Genomic DNA, 21,925 nt, shown 5'->3' on the forward strand with positions numbered 1-21,925 from the left:
AGATACGAATATGGAAGTAGGTGCACTGCAATTGCAACAGCATGGAAATGAGCAGCAGCAGCAGCAAGAATGCTGATCCCAGCAGTACTGCTGAGAGGGTTCAGTGCGGGCACAATTTGGTCAAAAAGTGTACACAAGCTACAAAAAAAAGAAAAAATATAAATCAAGTAATGCAGCATTCTTTAGGGCACTCTGCAGTTACAAGGAATTAAAAGCTTTAATGAGCCCAGCTGATTTAAACAGTCCATGAAGCTTCTATGCCATGTTTTCAGAACCAACAAAAGGACTTTAATAATCAGGCTGGTCTTTCCAGTTGCAACAAAACATGTCCCAGCTTTCTGAACACTGAAGTGACTGGCAGGAAAGGGCAAATCAGGAGTACATCAAGAACTGTTTTAACCAGTGACCCAAGGGTGGGTGCAATACTCTGAACCATTAAAATACTGCCCTTTCCTATTAGAGGAGATGAAAGAAGCTAGCAAGTATGGTCTAAAACTATGGTTAGGAATGACAGAAAAAAACCCAAAGGTAATTCTCAGCTGGACTGGAGTAGTTTATTCTTATTAGTAAGACTCAGAAGTGTGTTATATTCTCGCAGATTAAAACACAACTCTATCTTTTAATGAAAGTGGTGTTTACTTTTAAGCTAAGTCTAGCTACCTAGGGATCTGAGTAACTCTTGCACAACCTAGAACCTCTACTTGCAGGCATTGACAGATGTTACATTTATACAGAGTTCTCACAGTGTTCAGCAGCTTCTGAAGCCTGCAGTGCAATTATCGTTAATAACCAGGCATGTAAGACTATGAACAACACAGATGGTACAACAGACCTACAAAGGCTAAGAAATGCAGAATTGAGGCTGCAACTTGCCATTAGGCACAACATATCCATGAACTGTAAGATCACTTGGTAGTTACAGACACCCATCACACACAGTGTCTGGTCATAAAAGGAAGAGCTGATTGTGGTTCTGTCTTGGCTCTGGATTTCCTTACTTCTGTGGATGCAAATCAGACCTTCGGTATGAAATGAGAAGTAATTTATTATGTGAACTTTCCTTAGTTTCCCATTGTCTGATATGGGGGGGGAGGAAAGCAAGAGAAAATAAATGCCTGACAGAACCCTAAGTTCCCACAGAGCAAATATTGGAATAAAATGTTACTCAGGACTTCCATTGCATGTAACAGCTTTAGCATACACTCACAACATACACTGTTAGACCTGCAGTGTAATCTGTGACTGCATTAAATACAAAGGGACTGCTTAAAAACCATCTCCATTAGTTTTTGGACAACAGAATACACAACATATCTTAGTTCAGTTGTTTTTTTTTCTGATGAAGAAATGCACCAGTTGAAATCTAAGACCAATGGTCTATGAAGGATTTTTTTTATGCTATGTTAGAGATGCAAGAATGCATCTAAAAATTAGTAATTTTTCTTTTTTAATCTGCACATCTGTACTTTAAAATAACTATCTCAAGATTTTATATAATTAGGTCAACATTTTATATAATTATTTTCAGTCTAAAGAAAGTGCTGTAAATAATGTGAACTCCTGAAAAATAGGAGTTTCTACAAGAAACATAGACAAACACAGACCTAGCCTCACTGGATGCTAGTACACTACTGTACATTTCCTCTTATGTTTAACAGAGCAATTAAATAAAATCTAGAACTTTTACCCCTAGAGGGCATTACTGGTAACAACAAGACCATGAGTTATTTGAGTTAGTAATCATCACCCATACCAACCACATCATTTCACAACAGGATCAGCAGGTGCAGAGGTGGAAAGGTCTCCATTGCTTGCTTTAACAGATTCTTCTACAAAACAATAAATCATGAATAATGTTTAACATTTTATTCAAGACCATATAAACAAAGGCTTAGCACATATATTAAGCTGATATAATACTCTTGATACAGCATACTGTAGTCAGCATATGCACACTGACCTTGCAGCACCAAGGGTCCTGGCCCTGTGAAGAAATCATTACCTGGGGTGCAAGGTTTCTTCTATCAGTAGAACTTGTCTAAAGGTTACATGCACATGTTCACATATTTTGCACCGTCCAAGTCCAAATACCATGGTATAAGGCAAAGACACCACTATGTCCCAAACTTTTCACCCTGGTATGCATTTCAAACTTTTCTCATCACAAAGCACATTTTTCAGGGAACCAAGCACCTCTCGTAATAGTGCACATTTAACTTAAACTATAATGAACTATGTTCCACAGAATGCTGTGCTCATAATGCCAGGGTAACATGTCTGTTCTTAGTCACCACGATGCTGGTAGCTGCTTCTTTTGTTTTGAGGTGAGCTGTTATTTGAGCAACTTCACTGAACATGATCAAGTATGAAATGTATTCTAAAAGACTCCTTTTTTTGTGAACTGCTTTGTTTTCTAGTGCAGAAGAAAACTCATCCTTGACTCCAGTGACTGTAATCTCACAGTTTGTCAGAACTGCTACTGGAAAATCATTTACTGATTCCATTTTTAATATATTGCTCTCTGACTTTTTAAGTAACTTGTGACTGATCTGCACTTCTGTATCTTAGTCCTTGGGAGCATTCTCATTGCTTTGAAAATAACTTTCCCATATCCAGAATAATCTTCCAAAATTCATGACAGCCATCAGACATCATAAGCAAGGATATAAAACACAAAAAATACCTGTGGCACCTAGTCAGGAGACCACATAACAAATGAAGACCTTTACCCTTTGAACACAACACAATGGTAGACCAAAGCATATCAGAAATAGCTGCATGCCACTTACAGCATCTGCCTACCTACACTGAAAAACAGCTGGTAAACAACAAGTGAAAAAAACCCAAACAACAATTTATTTCACACCAGCTAGGGCTGTGCAGAAAAGGCTTTCACTGTCAAAACTGATAATTGAGAAGGTAAATATGATGCTGAAGTTACTGAATTTATTATTACTATTGTAAATATGCAATTCTCTCTGTTCCAGAGGTTTTTTTTTGAGTTTGGTGAGTTTTTTTGTGGTGTTGGGTTTGTTTGTTTGTTCAGGTTGGGGGGAGGGGTTTGGTTTGGTTGACTGGTCAACTGGTTTTTGTTTCCCTCCAGAAGCCCATCCTGAAATTCACCCATTCTAGAGAAGGCCTCTGCTGTGAGTGATTCTTGACTCCTCACCCTTGACCCCATAAAATCTCTGGAATACTAAATCAACCTGCTAGCAAGAAAGCAGCTATGGGAGGGAAAAAATATACCTTCCCTACTAAAGCACACACTCACAGGAGCCAAAATATTCTATGTATAACATTCACTCACCTTCTTTTTCTTTCTTTTCCTGGCTTTCTTCTGCTGCAGTTTTATCTGCTCTGAAAAAAATTCTTGCACTACTTAGTGAGAAATAAAGGAGTTCAAATTCCTAAGGGAAAAGATACAGAAGAGGAGTGTTAGTGTATCATGAGAATGAGTTTGTAGCTAGATAAAAATGAAAATTTTCAGTAGCAACTAGATTTCAGTATCTAAATCACTTAAATGTTTTTGAAAATCTTCCTCCATTCATACTTTGTCTGCATCCATTTTACTCAGCAAATGCCATCCAAAAGTTTTAATGAGTGATTCAAGCAAAGCAGCATCAGTGCAATAAATCTGTCACTAATCCACTGGGGCTGCAAACGAGGTTTGTAGCAGCAGTGAGAATTTGCAGCAGCCTGCCCATAGAAAAACAATTTGAGCCAGTAATTTAAATGGCCACAAGCTTGAGCAGTTTCTGAACAAGGCTCAGTGATGTGGCTTTTTTAACAGCAGAGAACCAAAGAGTGCACACTCATGCGAGCCATGAGGACACACAGGGCTTTATCCATTTCCACAACAGATGTACTTCTACAGTACGTAGTTATGGACTCTTTGTAAATGGTCAGCTACAGATCTGTCCTGGAGCCCCCTCACATCAAAAGCCCGGGGGAGAGAGCACACAACAAGAGAGTGTATATTTACACCTATGATACCTGACCTGCTGTGCTTCAAAATTCAAATGCATTTTTCCTCTATTTGACAGCTGGTGCATCATTCAACTTAGCAACTCAGAATTAACAGCCAAGTTACTATCTTCTATCAGAGCATTTAGGTTTTAGTTGCACTAGATTTCAAACCCCATGGGACAAAAACTTTCAATTAACCAGGTCAAGTTCCTGCCTCACTCAGATATTACAAGTACTTACCAATATCAGCTTTGGATCACACACCAAGTCTTTATACTCATTTTGCATTGATGCTGTCAGACAATGCTCTTTTGCTTCTCATAAGCTCCCTCAGAAATAAATACCTGGATTGTGATGGGTAAGTGCAGAATTCAGTAAGGAACAGGTAACTATAACCCAAGCTATACCTGTAAACAAACTTCCAGTCGCTTGTGGGTAAGGTTCATCGTTTGCAGTAGTTTTTCATCTTGATTACTGGACTGCACATTCTGTTGCTTAGCTACTGCTCTTATTTCCTTCACATACTTCTCTCTAACAGACTGGAACCAGTGAAGAGAATCAAACTCCTGGTACTGATCCAAAAGCTTCAGAATGTAAGCCACACCTACAGGCATTAACAAACCATGTACCAGTGTCAACATGCAAGTCAGAAAACATTTTGTGGATGTCTTTAACGGATCAGCCTAAGCTGGTAACTCTCACACAAATAAAATCTAAATTGCTGTTAATTTACAATTAAGCCTAACAGAAAACATTCATAATAAAGAACTTCAGTTTTGAAAAATCTCACAACTTATCCAAAGACTTGCATATCTTCTCATCTGATGAGATTCGTGAGCTTTCAAAGAAATTGGAGAGCACCAACAAACAACAAAACTGTCTGAACCTACACTCAGCTGTAACATGCTTAGGAGATTCTGAACACAACAGCAGCCCTCCAATCCACTGTGCTGAAGCCAAGACAACTTAGATTTAAATTACAGAACTAAACTTCCTTGCTTTTTTTAATTATATCTATAATTATATATAAACAAAACTTTTCTTAAGTTGGCTTACCCAAAGGCTAGTCAGTGTGCTGAAACTTACCCATGGCAAACCCATCATCAGTGAAAGCTGCTCCACTTTTGTTCTTCTTATTCAATTTCTCCTTGCAACTGATTGAATGCTCTACAAAATTGAGGGTCTGAAAGATTGAGAAGCTGTCTTAGAATCACCAGGAGAGACTCAGAAATTTTTCAATTATTCACATACGTGCTGTTCACTATGAATATAATTCCATGCCCAAAACTGCTAATTGTGTCTACCACCATCTGGCACTTTGGTCTGAAAGTTTGTCATCCTTATAGATTTTTTTTTTTTGGAAGCGAGGAAGTTAAGCTTTGAAAAACATTTGCATATGCATAAGTGAAAAACCAAAGCTGCATCCTCATCCTCACTCTTTTTGTCACTCTTATTACTCTGCATTCCCTTGGTGATCACTAGAGGTACACAAGTAAAGGATAATTAAAGTAGCCCAGGTTCCTGGAACCAGTGTTTAAATCTACAGTATGTTGTTACACTTCATTTACAAAACAGTAAAAATATTTCCTTTTTAGGTTTAAGATGATGTTCAACAACAGATCCAGTTAGTAACATCAAGCAGTGGGTATGTGTTTGCATGCAATAACTATTCCTGAGATATGGAAATGTGTACAAGCTACAACTTCTCGAAGACCTATGTGTGTTTCAAATTTAACTACAATGAAATGTACTTCATTACATTACAATAGATAGTTTAATCCCAAAACTGCACTTGTCAGAAAACTCCACAAATGTGAAGGAAAAAGAACCAAAAAAACCCAGTATGTGTCAGGAGCCTTTACTTCTCCTCATTTCTATCACCATGATGTATCTGTCAGTCTCGTGTTAATGGCTCACCAACATTCCAAAATTAGTTTCTAAAATGGGATGTTACACAGAACTCTCTTTAGACCTGAACTGGTTCCAAATGCTCAGAATGCTGCAAAAGTGTGAAGCACCTCAAATCAGCTGCACTCTTTCTAAACAAAGCTTATCAGCAAAAGCAAGTTCACTTCCAAGAGAGGGCCCCAGTTTTTACTGTATTAGAAACATGATGTTAGAAGAGCCTAAAGATAACTAATGCAACACAGAAAGAGTACACACACAAGAGAAAGAGGAAGAACATGGTTTTAAACTCCCTTCATCCTTGCTCTTCTAATTCCTCCTTTTTTATCTTGGCTTTTCCAAATTTGATTCAAATAGGAGTGATCATTTTGATGTTACCTTTTGGGTGGTAGTAGATGAATTGATGTAAATAAGCATGGCTTTGGACAACTACCAACAAAGCTACACTTAAAACGATCCCACTCATAATCAAAGGAGAGAGGAGAATATGCTAGTCAACAGCCTCATACAAGACACTGATCTGATACATTTTTTTAAAACCCAAGCTCTGGTACAGACAGTGCAAGTACCAACCAGTGGGGGAACGATTATATAGAAGTTCCGCAAGTGCATGTTCTTTGGGCTGCGGAATTCGGGAGCAAACACATCCACCAACATCTTGAAGTACTCGGTTCCTTCTGCAAAGTTACGTGTGAGGTCACTGAGAACAGAGTCCAACTGCCTGCAAAGGATAAGCAACATGTTACCTGGTTTCTGCTACAAGTTTCTTTGCTTACTAACCCCTTGGGCTAGCAATCCCCTCTTCACTCTTTGGCTACACATATGATCCAGTATGCTTAGTGTGTCCGAGATTACATCCTGCCTCTACAGCTGCCTTAAATTATGTTTCCTGACTTAATTTTTTTCAAAAAAAGGTCTATGAATACCTAAGGCCCTAAACATTCTAAGAGTAGATGTCAGACACATGGTGAAGAAAGCTTGTTGATCTTTAAGTCACAAAGATTTTATCAAGAAAGCAGTTTCTAACAGTACAAGTGGCTCTTTTATATTATTAAAACAACTGCTTTTGTTTCCTCTTTGAAGAGCAAATATTTTTGCATAAATTCAGTTTTACTTTTAACACACATACACACACAAATGCAACTAATAGCTACTCTTATAACTTTAAAATGACAGTTCTCCCATCTCATCCCTGTCCTAAACCTCAAAATCATGATGTTAGGGTACCTTGCTGCTTTTTGTGTTTCTTCTGAGAGTCCTTCCTCTTTCACCAACTCTTCGAAGTTAACAATGTCTTCCAGATCAGGAACAAACCTGAAAAATTACTGTATGTTAGGATAATGCTCAACTGTCTGTGGTCACTGAAGTACCTACTAGAACTTATACACTTAGTCAACTAAGCTTTCTGGGCTCAAACTACTTACTCGGAAGTTATATCATATCTGCCATACCCTTCTCATCCAGATACATTACATTGTCTTCTAAATGCACACAAAATTCTTTGTACTTCTGGCTTTACCATGCTATCCTCTCCTCTCTCTAGCAGTTGCTGCCCTTGATAACTGTACATTTACTATTATTTCTAAGAAAACCAATCATTTCTTTGTAGTCAAAATTCACTATGTTTGAATGACCTTATATGAACAGAGACAATACTCCATACAAAAAGAAGTCTCAATAAAATGCTTTTTCCATTTTGCTTAAGGCTTGCACTATATTTTGCTTTTATGCACCCTCAAAGTGATTAACATCAGGAATTACTGACTTAAGGACTAATAATTTACATGTACATTCCATTAACTCTCTTGCAGCATTTTTCCATAGAATGTTTGATTTCAGTGGCATATGGCAGTGACTGCACAGTCTGGATTCCAATACTGGTTGTGACAATAACCTCTTAAATAAAGGCATACAAATGGATCTTTTTGAAATTTATGGAGAATGGGTTAGAGCCCAGGGAATATCAGCATGAACAGGGCAGAAAAGAATGAAAGAGAACAAATATAAGCATTTGTGGAAGTACCTAATTGCACTACTACAGCAGTGAAGTCCACCAGATCTTATCATTCTTACATAACCCATAGCGTTGCCTTTAAAAACAAGAGAGAAAAAAAAAAGGAAGTTATAATTACTTAAATACAAACACACTTCATAACCCTATAAGCTCTGACATCTAAGTTGCCATATATTCCTGGCAAATAAATTGTTCTGAAAGTCAAGTTGAAAAAAAAGTTATACTGAATCCCAGCATCAAAAGTCTCTGTAGAGAAGTAAAACACAAAGGCATCACCTAGCAAGGCTGCACTCACTCTTGTGATAGTGTTAAATGTCAAAGAGCACAAACTCTTTCCACTGGGCACATTAAGCACTTGCATATTTAAATCAGTCCTGCACACCTACAGCATCAGTGGCTGAAAATGCCATTGTAACGTCGTGCATCACTCCAAGCTACTTCAGCTGGATATCTGGCCCTTGTCTGAAATACATGATCTTAAGAGTACTGTTTTTTTACTGGGAAATACATTCAATCTGGTTAGAAGGCAGTTCCATAACATAAATAACTTAAAATGGTACAGGCATCTATGCAGGCTGCAGCTTTATTTCAGATTAAGACATGCAAGGGTCATTTCTGTGTAATTAGATGAGGGTATTTATTTCACATGGGGTATAGCTACTTTCCATCTGACTAGACTTAAATCTAGTCAGCTTCAGCTAAACATTCCATTGCTTGATGATGAGGATCTCTTCCATGTCATAACCCTTAGAACATTGTTTTAGGTAGCATTTCATACCAATCTGGCTTATGAGTTGTCTGAACTGGTCAAGATAGCTCTGTCCATCTGGGGTTATTCCAAGTTTTCTGATGCCACGGTTGAATTTATCTGCTCTTTCAAAAGGATACTAGAAAAACATTTTAGAATAATTTGTAAGCATAATTATCCATCTGTAATTATTTATTTTTTCCATTGTGACAATACCATTTGCAGTGTACTCCCACTTCACATCCACAGCTCTACAGCTTCTTTTTTTATAAATTATACACCTGCCTGTCTACATTAATTCACAAAAGTAATTTGGCTGAGTCAATTCTGCAAGCTGAGAAGTAAAACAGAAGTGTTACTGTGAACAAGACACTGTTCCTAAAAGAAATAAACACCTGACCCACAAGTGTGTCCCAAGGAAGCTGGAAGTGTGTTTTACTAAATACATTGTCTCACACCCAGCATGGAAAACCATACTCTGGTCCCCAAATCTTGACATACTGAAACACGACCTACATGCTCACATCATTTTGGATTCAGCTTGAATAAGCTTATGATTAAAAAATGACAACACTTAAGCATGATTTGGACCAAAAGTTTCAAATCTCCAATAGACCATGACTCCATCACATCACCATTTTCAGGTCACTGAGAACATTACTTTATCCAACCTCGTATTTAGAGAGCAGTCAAAATAGATCCACAGATTCACAGATTGGTTTAAGTTGGAAGGGACCTTGAAGATTATTTAGTTAAAACACCCTCCACCATGGGCTGGGTCACTTCCCACTAGACCAGATTGCTCAGGCCTCATCCAGCCTGGCCTTGAATGAAACAAAGAATCCTTAATACAAACACTTCTAACACTGCATTTTGCTAGGACAAAAGCTGCAGCTTTGTCTGGAGATGCACACTTAAATAACAGGAACAGTGCAGGTCAGTGCACCTTCAGTCACAGGAAAGCAGCACTTTTTTTCCCAGTAACTCTCAATCCTTCAAAAATTACTATACCTTGTGATCGTTCTGATCCTTGACTTCCCTGAAGAATCTGATGTCTTTGATAAGCCTGGATTTGATATGTTCATCATACATGAACTGGCTGAAAATATAAAATTTTTTCCTCAAAAATTGGTATGTGAAGTTCACCTAGAAGAAATAAAAAATGAAGACAGTTTACAAAGTAACAAGCATGTCTAGCAAGCTGTTTTCAGTAGATTGCTCAGCAACTGATACTGGGTTCCCTTCCATTCGTCATTCTCAACTTATCTTTTTAATTTTGCTTGTTTAGAAGAGTAGAGAAAACCCTACTCCTGGAAGGCCTTTGCTCTTCCAGGAAGGGCAAAGGGACTAATGGACAAGTAAACTATTTCAGTTTGATGGCCTTTGCTATGCAGCCATTAGTTTATATCTGGAATATCCTACAGATAACCTTTGAAAGCAACATAAACATTTCAAGTCAAAAAGAGAAGATGAGCACAACTTCCTTAGTCAAGTTGTGGAATGTGCATAACCTCCTGACACATCTTTTCACTTCCTCAAAGCTTTCTGAAACACTTCTGGAACAGGCAGAAGCACACTTCCACCCTACACATCTCAACTACTTTTTCTGTCTGCATAACCAACTTTACTCACAATTAGAAGTGAATAAATGTACAGCACCAGCAAATAACGGAAGAGCATTTTTGAGGAACTGAGGAACCCGTTCACAGAAGAATAGTGCAAGGCAAGTTACTTGCAACAGGGCAAAAAATTATGAAAACCTTGTTTTTCTAATAATTTCCACTTTTAATGTAGTGACTTGAGAGTAGGTTTGAAATTTCAGCAAGGTTTTTTTGGTTTTTTTGGGGGTTTTTTTGTTAAGTTTTTGTTTGTTTGTTTGTTTTACACATAGCCAGAAGAATGAGAAAAAGAGAACACAGCACACAGGTAGAAAGAAGCTGAGTAGCATACTGGAAAGCAGCAATCTGAAAAAACTTTTGGCACTGTGACCAAACTTGAGGACCACAATGACAAATTCCTGCCACAGCAGGCGTGCCATTGGAAGTGCCCTTATCTTCCTTGCAAAGAGGTAAATGCCTTCAGCTGATTAAAATTACCACCATTAAAAGCACTGCGGTAAGAAGCTGAAGTCTTCCAATAAATGATCAGAAGTCTGTCACTTTGATTTTGCAAATTAAAAAGCTTAGTGATCACAAGAGGAACTTCAAAAATTAACATTGCATTTTTTCAAGATTTGTTTTAACTGCAGCAGACTCTGTCTACTGAGCATCAATAAGAAGAAACTTAGAGCATGCTAATTTAGGCAGGCAGCTTAGAAATAGAAGTATTTTATTGTGCTGGTTTGGTAAGAACTATTTATCATTACAAAAATTCAGAGTCCCATCTCTATCTTCTGTGATGTGCCTTCAAATGTCTTTATTAATTTTTATGTAGCAACTGGAATCGGCATAACTCTCAAGAGACTGTGATGTTGATTTGCATTGTGTCCAACAACTAATTTATTAATACACATTATTAATGCATTATTAAAACCATACAACCAAGTAAACCCTTCAGAGGTGCAAAAGCTTAGAGGCTTTTGTGCACTACTGAAATTAATCAAACAACAGTGCAAAAGATACTCACTGTTGTGTTCATGATTCCTGTTCCATGAGTCCGAATTGAATTAGCAATATGTCGGATGTTGATGGTGTTCAGATGTTTGTTATTACTTGTTCTTTCAATGAAGATCTGGGAGGCAGGAGGGCAAAAATAAAGTTCAGCCAAAACTGAGTTTCTGATAAATTATTAGTTTAGGTAGCTCCTATCTTATTTCTGAGAGAAGCTAATAACTGTTGATTAGGGACAGAATCAAGAAAACACAGCACATATACAGTCAATTTTATCTATTAGGTTCTATTTCTGCAAAGTGCTGATTCAACAATTTCAAGGCAGGCATTGCACCCAAACTTTCATATATTGAGACTACATCCTACATTAATCTGCCTAAAACTCTTTTGGCCCCACTATATATACACCATAGAAACCAGTTCCACTGCTGAATTATGTGCTATGAGAAACAGTATTTCCTTTTAAGGAAGCCACTCATTTCATAACCAGTCCCTCATTCTCACATTGTAAGAAACCACAAAAGGGTGTTCCCTGTACACACTCTCCACATCATTCACTACTTCACCTCTCTGTTAACCCACTTTCAGATAATCTTTTTCCCAATTTGAAAAATCATGTACTTAGTACACACTTATGTAACAGCCAATTATCCTTGCTGCCTTCTCCTAGCTTCACTGGAGTACTTGGTATCAAGTGATCCTGGTAGCACACCATCATCAAAGTATGCTTAGACAACATTCTCTGAGACCTACTTACAGCATCTCCCACGATGTTTTTCTAGAGTAGTAACAGCTACTTTACAGCTTGTTATTAGGTATGTACAGCTTGGGGGCTTCCTACTTGTGTGTTACTCTGTACTTCTCAACCCCTTCAAACTAGAGGCACACCCAGGAAAAGTACAGGATACACCGTACCTGATTATTCAGATTGTAGAGGTAGCGGGATACAAAAACATGAATATTTCTCATGATTTCCAAAACATCCAGGCCCTGAAACAATATTATCTTTTGAGAATTATTATGATAAAAATTCTCAAGAACAAGTGGTACACCTAAGCAGTAAGGGTGCAGAAATACTATTTCTGGAGGTACTTCAAAGTATTTTAGAAGGCAATGGGCTTGCCTCACAAAATGAAGATTCTCTGAAGAATTTTTGTTCAGTGTCTGTAAGTCAATGCTTAGAGGAGGAAAAAAAAACCCTCAACTTACATTTTAACATGTAGACTTCTGCCTACTTTTTTCCAGCTTCCCCTGAAAGTAAGGAGTCCTCCAGTCCTTCAATCCTCCACAAGTCTCAATTTAAAAACAAACAAAAAACCCCAAAACCAAACAAAAAAGATTCAGCTGTTCTCAGATTTTAAGGCTATTCTAAGTCTTGTCTTATAGACTTCTACAAACATATAGATTTCTAAAGGCACATAAACTTCTACAGAGACATAAGCAAGTACCTACATCTCATATTGCTTCACCAAACCTGTCCAGAAGACAGAAGTTTTGTATATACAATACAATTGTTTTGCTTAAAGGAGTCCCCTCACTATCATTGTGCTAATTAATCTATAGACTCTCTTTCCAATTGTGCCAATGATTTTACCAAGATTTTTCTGAAGCTGGGGGGTATGGAGTGTGAGGTGGCCTTTGTTTTGAAGCAAAGCTCATGCCAGAATTAATGTTATGAAACAAATGTGAAATTATTTAATTCTTTATAACACTGTGATGGCCAAATAGAATCATCAAGCCATTAAGGTTGGAAAAGACATCTAGAGTCCAACTTTCTACCTAACACCACCATGATCACTAGACAATGTCCCAAAGTGCCACATCTACTCGATTTTTGAACATCTCCAGGCATGGTAACTCTGGAAGGTCTCCTCTCAGTCTCCTATTCTTCTGCCAAAGCTTATTTTGTAAAATTTTATCTCACAAAATGAATGATTAAAGTCCAACATGAAACTGACCGATAATGGTGTTATCTCCAAAGGTAGATAAAGATCCTATCCCAGAAGTCAACCAGAAATTAAAGCTCACTTTTTCCAAAGAATTCTCTAACCTTGGGTACTGTCCCTTCAAGGACTTGGAGTAGCCAGCTGGTATGACAGTGTAATTGAAAAAACAACATTCATATCCTGTGAGCACTGTACCTGTTCCAGAGTCTGGCTGGGAAGATGTGCTTCAGTCATACTCAAACCATAGCGCTGAGTTGCTAGGTTTCTCATTTCACTGTAGGTGGCCCAGTCATGAAGAGCTACAGTTGTTAAGTTGTAAAAGGTTTTGTCCAAATAGTGTGTCACATAAGCTGAAAACACAGAGAACAATGAAATAATACTACCTATTTAGCAAGGGAAGCGCACAAAGAAGTGAAAAGATACTAGGCCAAAGTGTAGGAGAGATGAAAGTAATGGAATCAAAACCCATGTAACTTCTCACCTTTTATGTCAATGAATCGATTGAAAAAACGTATTGGGTTCAGGAAGAAGAAGTGAGCTAAGTCCTTCAGACCAACTCTGAAGGGGTTTCTGTCATCCAGCTTTAAGTGTGTATGAACTGATAAGCGCAGGTCCTTTTCTATCTCTTTACACAATTTGTCCAGCAAGTGCTATTCAGGGAAGTCAGGAAAAAAAAGTCACATTCAGTGTCTGCTTACAACACTCCGTTAGCAGAACAAATCTCTCTGTTGATACATAAGAGACTGATTAAACTAGTGAAGACAGCTTGGCTCTGGCCAGGCCACACAAGCTAAAGTGAAATGATACTTGGGAATCAGGATATATTTCCTGTGTTCTTGTTCTAGTCCACAATAGCAAGAAAAAGCTACAGGGCTCAGAGCAGGTAAAGGTTTAACCACCTAATGCTATTCTATACATTACTAAAACTTTCACATAAGAGTTTAACGCAATTTAAACTTTTAAGTATTCTCACTTCTCTTAAGAGGAACTAGGCACAGGGTTAGCTATCTAGATAACAATAAGACCCGACTCAGTGAGGAAAAGTCATGCAATAAGCAATTTGGCCTGATTTTCTGCAGAGTAGATAATGTTCAGTTTTGAACTAGTCAAAACAAAATGAGTTGTTCAAAGGCTAAAAACTAGGACTTGGGAAATCTAAATTCACATCTTCTCTGTCACACATCCTTTGTAATTCAAGATAATAATTCACTAAAGAGGCCACCCACATTTACAGAGCTTTCACTACTAAAAGCCACGCCTATACACTAGGAATAGTAGTACTTATTTTAGGCATTCATACAAGCAGAAGCTAATCTGACAAAAAGCACTCCTCTGCCTGCACAGCGAAATCCGTACCTGAGGTTTTGCCAACTTACATAATTTAGAGTGCAGTATTTTCATGCTCCCAGTCAACACAGAGACCATTAAAAACAGCTCTTAAATAACCAAGATCACTAGCATACACTCTCTTTTTATTAAAATACACCCATTTCAAAGGTCTCTGTGCAGTTTTTGTTGATCATACCAAGTCTGGTACAACAGATGCTGGCCTATAACATATTCCAAACATAGTGTTGCCTTTAATTTCCATTCACAACACATTACCTCATTAAGTACTTCCATGATTTCTTTGTCATAGCATTCCAGAAGCACCTCATAAGATTCCAGGTGTCTTGCATGCATCATAGCAGGTACACAGTCCCGTAGTGCACTAAACATATACTGAAAAAACACCCACCCTATTATGCTTAATTGACAGATTGGCAGACATGTCAAGAGCATCTCGAACAGTGTTAAAAGCTAACAACAAATAAAAAATTGTTTCTCTTCCCACTTTTATTAAAAACAGACTTCACAAACTCTACTGAAACTTTTTATGCTTAACATGATCCTCTGGAATATTCGGTTGCTACTGATCCATTTACCTGAAGGCCATAATTATTAGCTATTTCATCTGAATTATTTACACCATATTCATTTTAGTCCTATAACTGACTATGGCATGCACAACACTGAAAGAGATGATTGATTTTTATTAGAATTATCATGCCACAGGATGATTCACTTCTGCAGCAAATACCAGGTACTTCAAAGAGGGAAGCAAAGATGAAGAGAGCGGAAAAAGCTACAGGAAAACTATCCCACACAGCACCACTGAGCACAGCAATAGACACTTTAGAAATTCATAACCATAATGTGGAACACCAAAAGCCTTTGCTCAAGTCTAGCAAAAGGTGCTCATTTCAAATTAGAATGCATGAGGAGAGAAACAAAGACAGACAGACACACAGAAACCCAGAGTTAACAGCACCCTGAGAGTTTTAGAACAATCTAATGGCCAGTTTAATCAGATTTGGAACGAAGATTGCTTTTACAGCCTCTAGATGGAAAAGAAATTTCTGACTTAGTAGTAATTCTTACCTTGGTTTTACTTTATGCCCAACCCCTGCCAGCTTTTTCCTTAACAGTTTCAAGTCTAAGCTTTATTCTCTCATCCTCTGAATTCCTCCCACTACAGTGGCTTGTTAAACCAAGTTGCTAACATTTTTACTTACATGCAGTCTAGCAGCATCCACTGCATTTTCATACACGTCATCTAAATAGATTGGAAAGATTGCTCGATGCCAGTACAAGAAACAACAGTCACATTGTACTCGAACTCTAGAATACAAGATGACTTATTAGACAAAGAATTGGAAGAAGCCATTCTTCTAAGACAGTGATATCTATTTTAGTACATTTAAAGTGAAGACAATTGCTTTTCAAGCTCAAGTTTTACACAGTTACTTCAATGCTCCAGATTCATTGGCATTCAAAAGAAAGTTCTTTATTAAAGAATTTTTTATTTCTTGTCTTCCACAGGCTATTTATTCCTAAATAAAAGGTACCTACTTTAGAAAAATAGTTTACTCAGTTGCTGAAAGAAATAAGCCTTACATTACAGCAAAATCTTAAATAGCTATTTTCTTATTGCAAGCAATTAATAGTCAAGAGGCCAAACAAATATTTCAAGTTTCTCCTGTAAGTCAAGAGAGAAACAAGCCTCTCCTGATACATGGAATTTATCCCAGGAAGGTGGTTCTGTCTCTCCACAAAATATGCACAGAATCCAGACATTCACCTGGCTTTCAGATGGCCATCATTATGTAAAACTTGAGTTTCTACTGAAACTACAGCAGCAGTAAAACATGAACTAATAGCCTCATCTTCCAGACAGACTGGTATTTACTCACAACTTCTGTGTTTGGGTTAAGAGAAATACTTTAGCTTAACATAAAGCCAAGTCATACAAAAAAGTGACAGATTTTCTAAACAATCAGAGAAAGAAATTAGTTAACTAGCAACAGGTTGAAACAGGACTTGCTAGAACAGCAGTGAGCTTCAGACTTAGCTCTGGAATTCTTTCTGTATGCCCCACGTCTACAATACATGCAAAAATCACCATCAGCATACAGCTACCAGATTTTATAATTTGCAAAGCAAAGATCCAGCTCTCCAATGATACTTATTACATGCCACTGCTTACCGCTCTGTAAGTTCACTGATCAGATCTAGTTTCTTCAGAACTAGCTGAAGGGGAATGAGTTCCTCATCTTTGAAAGTTTTCTGCATAAATGAAGGGAAAAATAAAGAAGAAAAAAAAAAGGGCAAGATTATATTCCTGTATAAGTTACTACATGAAACAAATAAAGGTCTGGAACAATCCTGGCACTCACCATCTGTGTTCCCACACTTAGTGCAAGGGAAACAATTAGTCGCCGCTGTTTTGTACTTGGCCCATTAAGGGTGTTCTCAGCCAGCACCAAAGCAGAAAGGACATCCAGGCGTTGCTCACTGTACTTTTTATCAGAAATGACTCTTTTCTTGATGACAAAAAGACACAGAAATTCAGAGAAAAGTTACCTATGTCCAAAAGCAATAGCTTGCCTCTTCTTTCCAAAGCTTATGGACTTTCTCATATACCGAGTATTTCTGCAAACAAATTGTTTGCATGGGACTGCATGCCAATGTTAGTCCTATGGTACATGTAATTTAACATTTTAATTACTTTTCAATCAGTGACTCCCTGCTGTTGGTAACAAAATTCAGTTTATAGATGAACAATAACCTGCAATTTTTCACAAATTCTAATTTAATCAGAAAGATCAAGTGCAAACAGATCTACATGAACAAATTAAGGGAATCAAGTCTTTTGGCCATGAAGTCAAAGGCACAAATATTTTTGAGTAGCAACATAACTAAGAAGAGGTACAGTTTCATGAAAAAGTTAAAGTAAACCTCTTACAATTCTAACAAAGTATGCTCAATGTGAAACTCCTAACCTTACATGCTAAAGCTATGTTAGCTATATGCCTTAGACCTTACACCACTTTGTTTAGCACGTTAGTAACAATGATGCATACAAATGACCAACATTTGCCTTTTGCATTTTAGCTACTTTTCAGAAAATGTATCAAGAATTATTTACAGATGTGTTCTCTTTGATACCCCTCAATACATAAGTCTCAGCACATTTCTATACATCTATGGTTGTGAAAGTTATCTAAATAAACACAAACTGTTTGTTTGACTCTACATAGTTTTTTTCAGTAGTTTTGAAGCTTGGAACTTCTTTGGTTCATGCCACTCCTCTGTGTGTTTGTGTACACACCCCTCCGTTTTGTTTGTTTGGGTTTGTTTTGTTGTTGTTTGGGGTTTTTTATGGCTTATGCTAGCTAGTATGATGATGCCAGACACAGAAATTAAGATCATAGCCAAACAAAAAGAAAATCTAATAGGTGATATCAATAGTATACACCCTTTGTAATTCCGCTACTGAATGTGATTGTGGTCATTTGGCCCTGGCTGGGGGCCAAAAGCCCACCAAAGCTTCTCTATGAGAGACAGGGGAGAGGGAAAACTATAACAAGAGACCTATGGGTCAAGACGAGCAGTTTAATAAAGCAAAAGCAAAGGCCATGTGTGGAAGGTAAGAAAAGATCAGTTTGTGAAAATCAGTAGAAATTGAAACTGAAAAGAACACAAGAGGAACATTACAAGAGACGCAGCAGTTTAGAGGAAGAGAGGAATCATTCTTGGTCAAAATCAGATAACCATCTATGTTGTACAGTTTCCAAGGTAAAGCTCTGAACTACTGGGAAGTTTACATACCTGTTGATCATGACAGAGCATATGCTACAGACTTTGCAAAAGGAAGTAAAATAATTTTAAATCAAGATTTAAAAAAAACAAACCAAAACCAAACCAAACACAGCAAGATTAATTATTATAACTTGGATTACATACCTTGGCTACAGAAATAGAATGAAGAGCCTGATACTGCAGATGCTGAGAGATGTGCGTCACAGAATCTGCCACAACCATACTTCTCCGATAAAACATGTGTTCTATTGCCTAGAGTCAATCCCAAAACACAACAGATCATGTAACTACTGAAACTGTTGCCTTCAAAATTTGACTTTATGCCAGCTGACTCATCCATGCTGCAAATACAGACTCTTTCCACTTTGTAATGTATTGCTAGAAGCAGCGGCAACTAACCCTTAGAAACTAAGAAAAATCATTCAGAAGCGTAAAAAAAAGTTCCAAGACTGATGTAAGTTTTGTTGGGGTTTCTTTGCTGGTGTTTTGTTTGTGGTATGTTTTTCTTTGTTTTGTTTCTGTTTTGTTGGTTTTGGTCAGGGGTTTTTTGTTGTTTTTAAAACAATCCAGTTCTGTTCATCATTGCTTTCTGAAGCTATCTCAAAACAGAGTATCTTGCTTTTGGAAAAAGTACTAGAAGTGTGAAGTCCTGCTCCTGGAGAGGAACACTCCTATGGGTATGCACCAATATACTGGGAGTCATTCAGTTGGTAAGCAGCCTAGCAGAAAAGAACTGCTGAGGTCCTGGTGGACATCAAGTTGAATATGAGCCAGCAGTGTGCCCTTGCTGCAAAGAAGGCTAATGGCATATCCTAGGCTGCATTAGAGGAAGCAATACCAGCAGGTTGAGGCAGTGATCCTTCCTAACACTTCTACTCAGCACTGGTGGCCCCACTTGGGAGTATTGTGTTCAATTCTGGGTTCCTCAGTAGAAGCAGACATGAACATACTGGAGAGAATTCAGCCAAGGGCCATGGAGGTAATTTAGGGGACTGGAGCATCTCACATATGGAAAAGGTTGAGAGAGCTGGGACTGTTCAGCTTGGAAGGCTTGGTGGGGACAATCTTACCAATGCAAATACCTGAAGCGAAGACGCAAAGAAGATGGAGCCAGGCTCTTCTTAGAGATGGCCAGTGACAAACCAAGAAGCAATAGGCACAAACTGAGGGAACACTTTCTTAGTGTGAAGGTGACCGAGCACTGGCACAGGTTGGTTGCCCAAGTAGGTTGCTGAGCCTCCATCCGTGGAGATACTCAGAAGTAATCTGGACAGAGTCCTGGGCAACTAGCTTTAGGTGGTCCTGCTTGAGCAGCCGCAATGATTCCATGACATAGTTAAGGAATCTAGTTAGTTACATAAAAATCTGTTCTAGCCTCCCAAATTTCCTCTAATTAAACCCAGTCTTGAACAAGAAGCCATCCATACTATCTCAGGGATTTGGGTAGGCTTTTAAATATGTGATGTTTGGTCAACGTTCTCTGTAAAGGCCTATATGAAATAAATAGTTTTCATCTAGTGACCTACCTTCAGAAGTTCCACAAGCCTGCACAGAGCTTTCACTGAAGTTTTGGTCATAGGTTTTTGCATTGACATGTAGAGATTCATTGTAGTTTTAATGATGGTGCTAAGACTGTATGCATAAAGAAAGCCCTAAAAATAAAATAAGCACAGGAGAGGGAAGAAAAAATAATATTTTCACAACATATCATAAGCCCTCTCTGTTATCTTTCAACAGTGAATTTTGCCTCTTCAAACTAGACAACCTACACCTCCACCTAATAAGCAAGCCTGGGATCCCAAAGCTGAATGAAACCCTTTTATTGGGCAGACATTATGCAACTGCCTACGAGTCCTTTAATTTGATCATTAACCTCTTTACAGCCATTAAAATTAAACATAGGTCAGTGAATTAATCACACAGTAGGTGTGAAATTACTAGACCTCTGAGGCTGTATGTAAATCAAACCACCAACTCCCATCCCCAAAAAGACAACCTATCACAAAAGCAATCTAAAATTTCCAGATTCCACAGAATAAATACACCAAGAGTACTTGACATTTCTATTTAGAAAGTGTAGAAATGTGTCACCCCACAACAAAAAAAAATAATCATGCTGTATGCTAAGCTTTTAAGTACAGTTACATAGAGCAAGACAAAATGTTATTCAACTGATTTCAAAGGAGTAGGAGTAACAAAAAAAGAAGCTAGGGAAATCCAGCAAGTGGCACAGGAAACTCAGTTCACTACATAGCAAAATTTTTAGACTACTGCAAATGTTTTAAGTATGAAAACCCCAGATTCTAGCTCATGTACATGTATGTTTTTAGGGATGGAAGATTCAGGATCATGCTTTTATCACACATCTATTCTCATCAGATTTCTGTCAGGCAGATAAATAGATATAAAAAACCAGCAAAAAATAAGTTCAGAAATAAATGCATCTTACATTAAGACTACATGCTGTTAGTAGGCCAAAAGAAAACCAGCTGCCTCGGAACGTAGTAAGATTCTTGCAAAGTATCATCACTAGGCAAAGCACAATGAAACAACACAAAAACCTTTACTGGAAGTATGTATTGTGCCAAATCAAACTAAATTAGATACTGGTTCAGTCCACCTTAATGTACCTCATGAGTAACTCAAAAGGAAAACAAAAACCTTTACTAGAGAGGAAAAGAGAAATAGTCAAAATTTTAGCGACTGAAGTCAGATTCTCTTTCCCCATATGCCTCAGAGAAAGACCTTTTACACATTTACTTACAAGAGCAGCTATTGGGCATTTAAAGAATTCCCAAATTGTAAAATAACACACTGACGATCACAGAACTTCTGTGATTTCTTTTTACGTTCAAGAACTTGCATCAAAACACCAGTTTGCTGCAAGATTTGCTGCATCACCACATTAAAAGATGGCACACCTGGATGAAGACATTGCAGCGGTTAGAAAGATCTTCAGCAAACTTATCCATGCGCTGCTCCTTTGACAAGATAGATTCCATTTTTGTCATCCATGAGCTCACAAAAACATAATACGACTGCATGTCTCTGGAGAAGGAAACAAAGAATGTTGCTTGCTTGCAAATAATAAGAGTATGGGGGATTTTCTTTTCTCTTTCCACAGCTAAAATTCTTGCAAGGGAAATAATTTAAACCTTCAGTCCCCCAAATAATAAGCCTCCATTCCTAAAAGCATCAGAACCACATACTCATTTACATTATAATTCTCTATAGGTAAGGATTAATTACTCTGTCAATTATATCTGTATACCCTAAAGAGTCAAATTTGTGTTCCAAGAGAAGAAACAGCCCTTTGAGATATATATATATATATATGATTTTAAATTAAAGCAGTAAATAAAACTCCTAGAAAACACTTTTAAACACTAGAAAGAGAGTCTTACACTAAGGTTACTTTTTTGCCCTCCGAGTTTGACTTTTTGTTATATGTATTTGTGTGTGTGTGTATGTAACTTGTCATTACAACAATGCCAGACTGGATTGAACTTAAATAACATGATTCTCCAGAAACTAATCTGCTTGGATTACATCAGTTGTAATTACTTGTTTAAATATAATCATCACTTTTTCAGCA

The 21,925-nt window shown here is 37.6% G+C and overlaps 1 protein-coding gene across 2 annotated transcripts in view; it reads right to left on the minus strand.

Annotated features, from left to right (window-relative positions):
* Positions 1-1,694: 1,694 nt before the first annotated feature.
* The window catches only part of WASHC4 (WASH complex subunit 4), a 36,404-nt gene continuing 16,173 nt past the window's right edge, over positions 1,695-21,925 (minus strand). Inside the window, exons 14-34 of one of the 2 annotated variants that reach the window (XM_054386666.1) lie at positions 21,250-21,378; position 21,144; positions 19,857-19,982; positions 18,475-18,582; positions 16,905-17,051; positions 16,715-16,794; positions 15,744-15,849; positions 14,794-14,910; positions 13,670-13,838; positions 13,384-13,538; positions 12,158-12,232; positions 11,259-11,363; positions 9,645-9,779; positions 8,664-8,772; positions 7,895-7,961; positions 7,099-7,185; positions 6,445-6,592; positions 5,053-5,149; positions 4,374-4,570; positions 3,308-3,407; positions 1,695-1,826 (exon numbers count right to left, since the gene is read on the minus strand). In XM_054386666.1, the coding sequence (XP_054242641.1) occupies positions 1,762-1,826; positions 3,308-3,407; positions 4,374-4,570; positions 5,053-5,149; positions 6,445-6,592; positions 7,099-7,185; positions 7,895-7,961; positions 8,664-8,772; positions 9,645-9,779; positions 11,259-11,363; positions 12,158-12,232; positions 13,384-13,538; positions 13,670-13,838; positions 14,794-14,910; positions 15,744-15,849; positions 16,715-16,794; positions 16,905-17,051; positions 18,475-18,582; positions 19,857-19,982; position 21,144; positions 21,250-21,378 (2,323 nt within the window). In that variant the 3' untranslated portion in view covers positions 1,695-1,761. The remainder of the gene's footprint in view (positions 1,827-3,307; positions 3,408-4,373; positions 4,571-5,052; positions 5,150-6,444; positions 6,593-7,098; positions 7,186-7,894; positions 7,962-8,663; positions 8,773-9,644; positions 9,780-11,258; positions 11,364-12,157; positions 12,233-13,383; positions 13,539-13,669; positions 13,839-14,793; positions 14,911-15,743; positions 15,850-16,714; positions 16,795-16,904; positions 17,052-18,474; positions 18,583-19,856; positions 19,983-21,143; positions 21,145-21,249; positions 21,379-21,925) is intronic. The other variant, XM_054386665.1, reaches the window with a different exon arrangement.

The sequence above is a fragment of the Indicator indicator genome, chromosome 14 (genome assembly GCF_027791375.1).
Source record: "Indicator indicator isolate 239-I01 chromosome 14, UM_Iind_1.1, whole genome shotgun sequence".
In the NCBI taxonomy this organism is placed as follows: Eukaryota; Metazoa; Chordata; class Aves; order Piciformes; family Indicatoridae; genus Indicator; species Indicator indicator.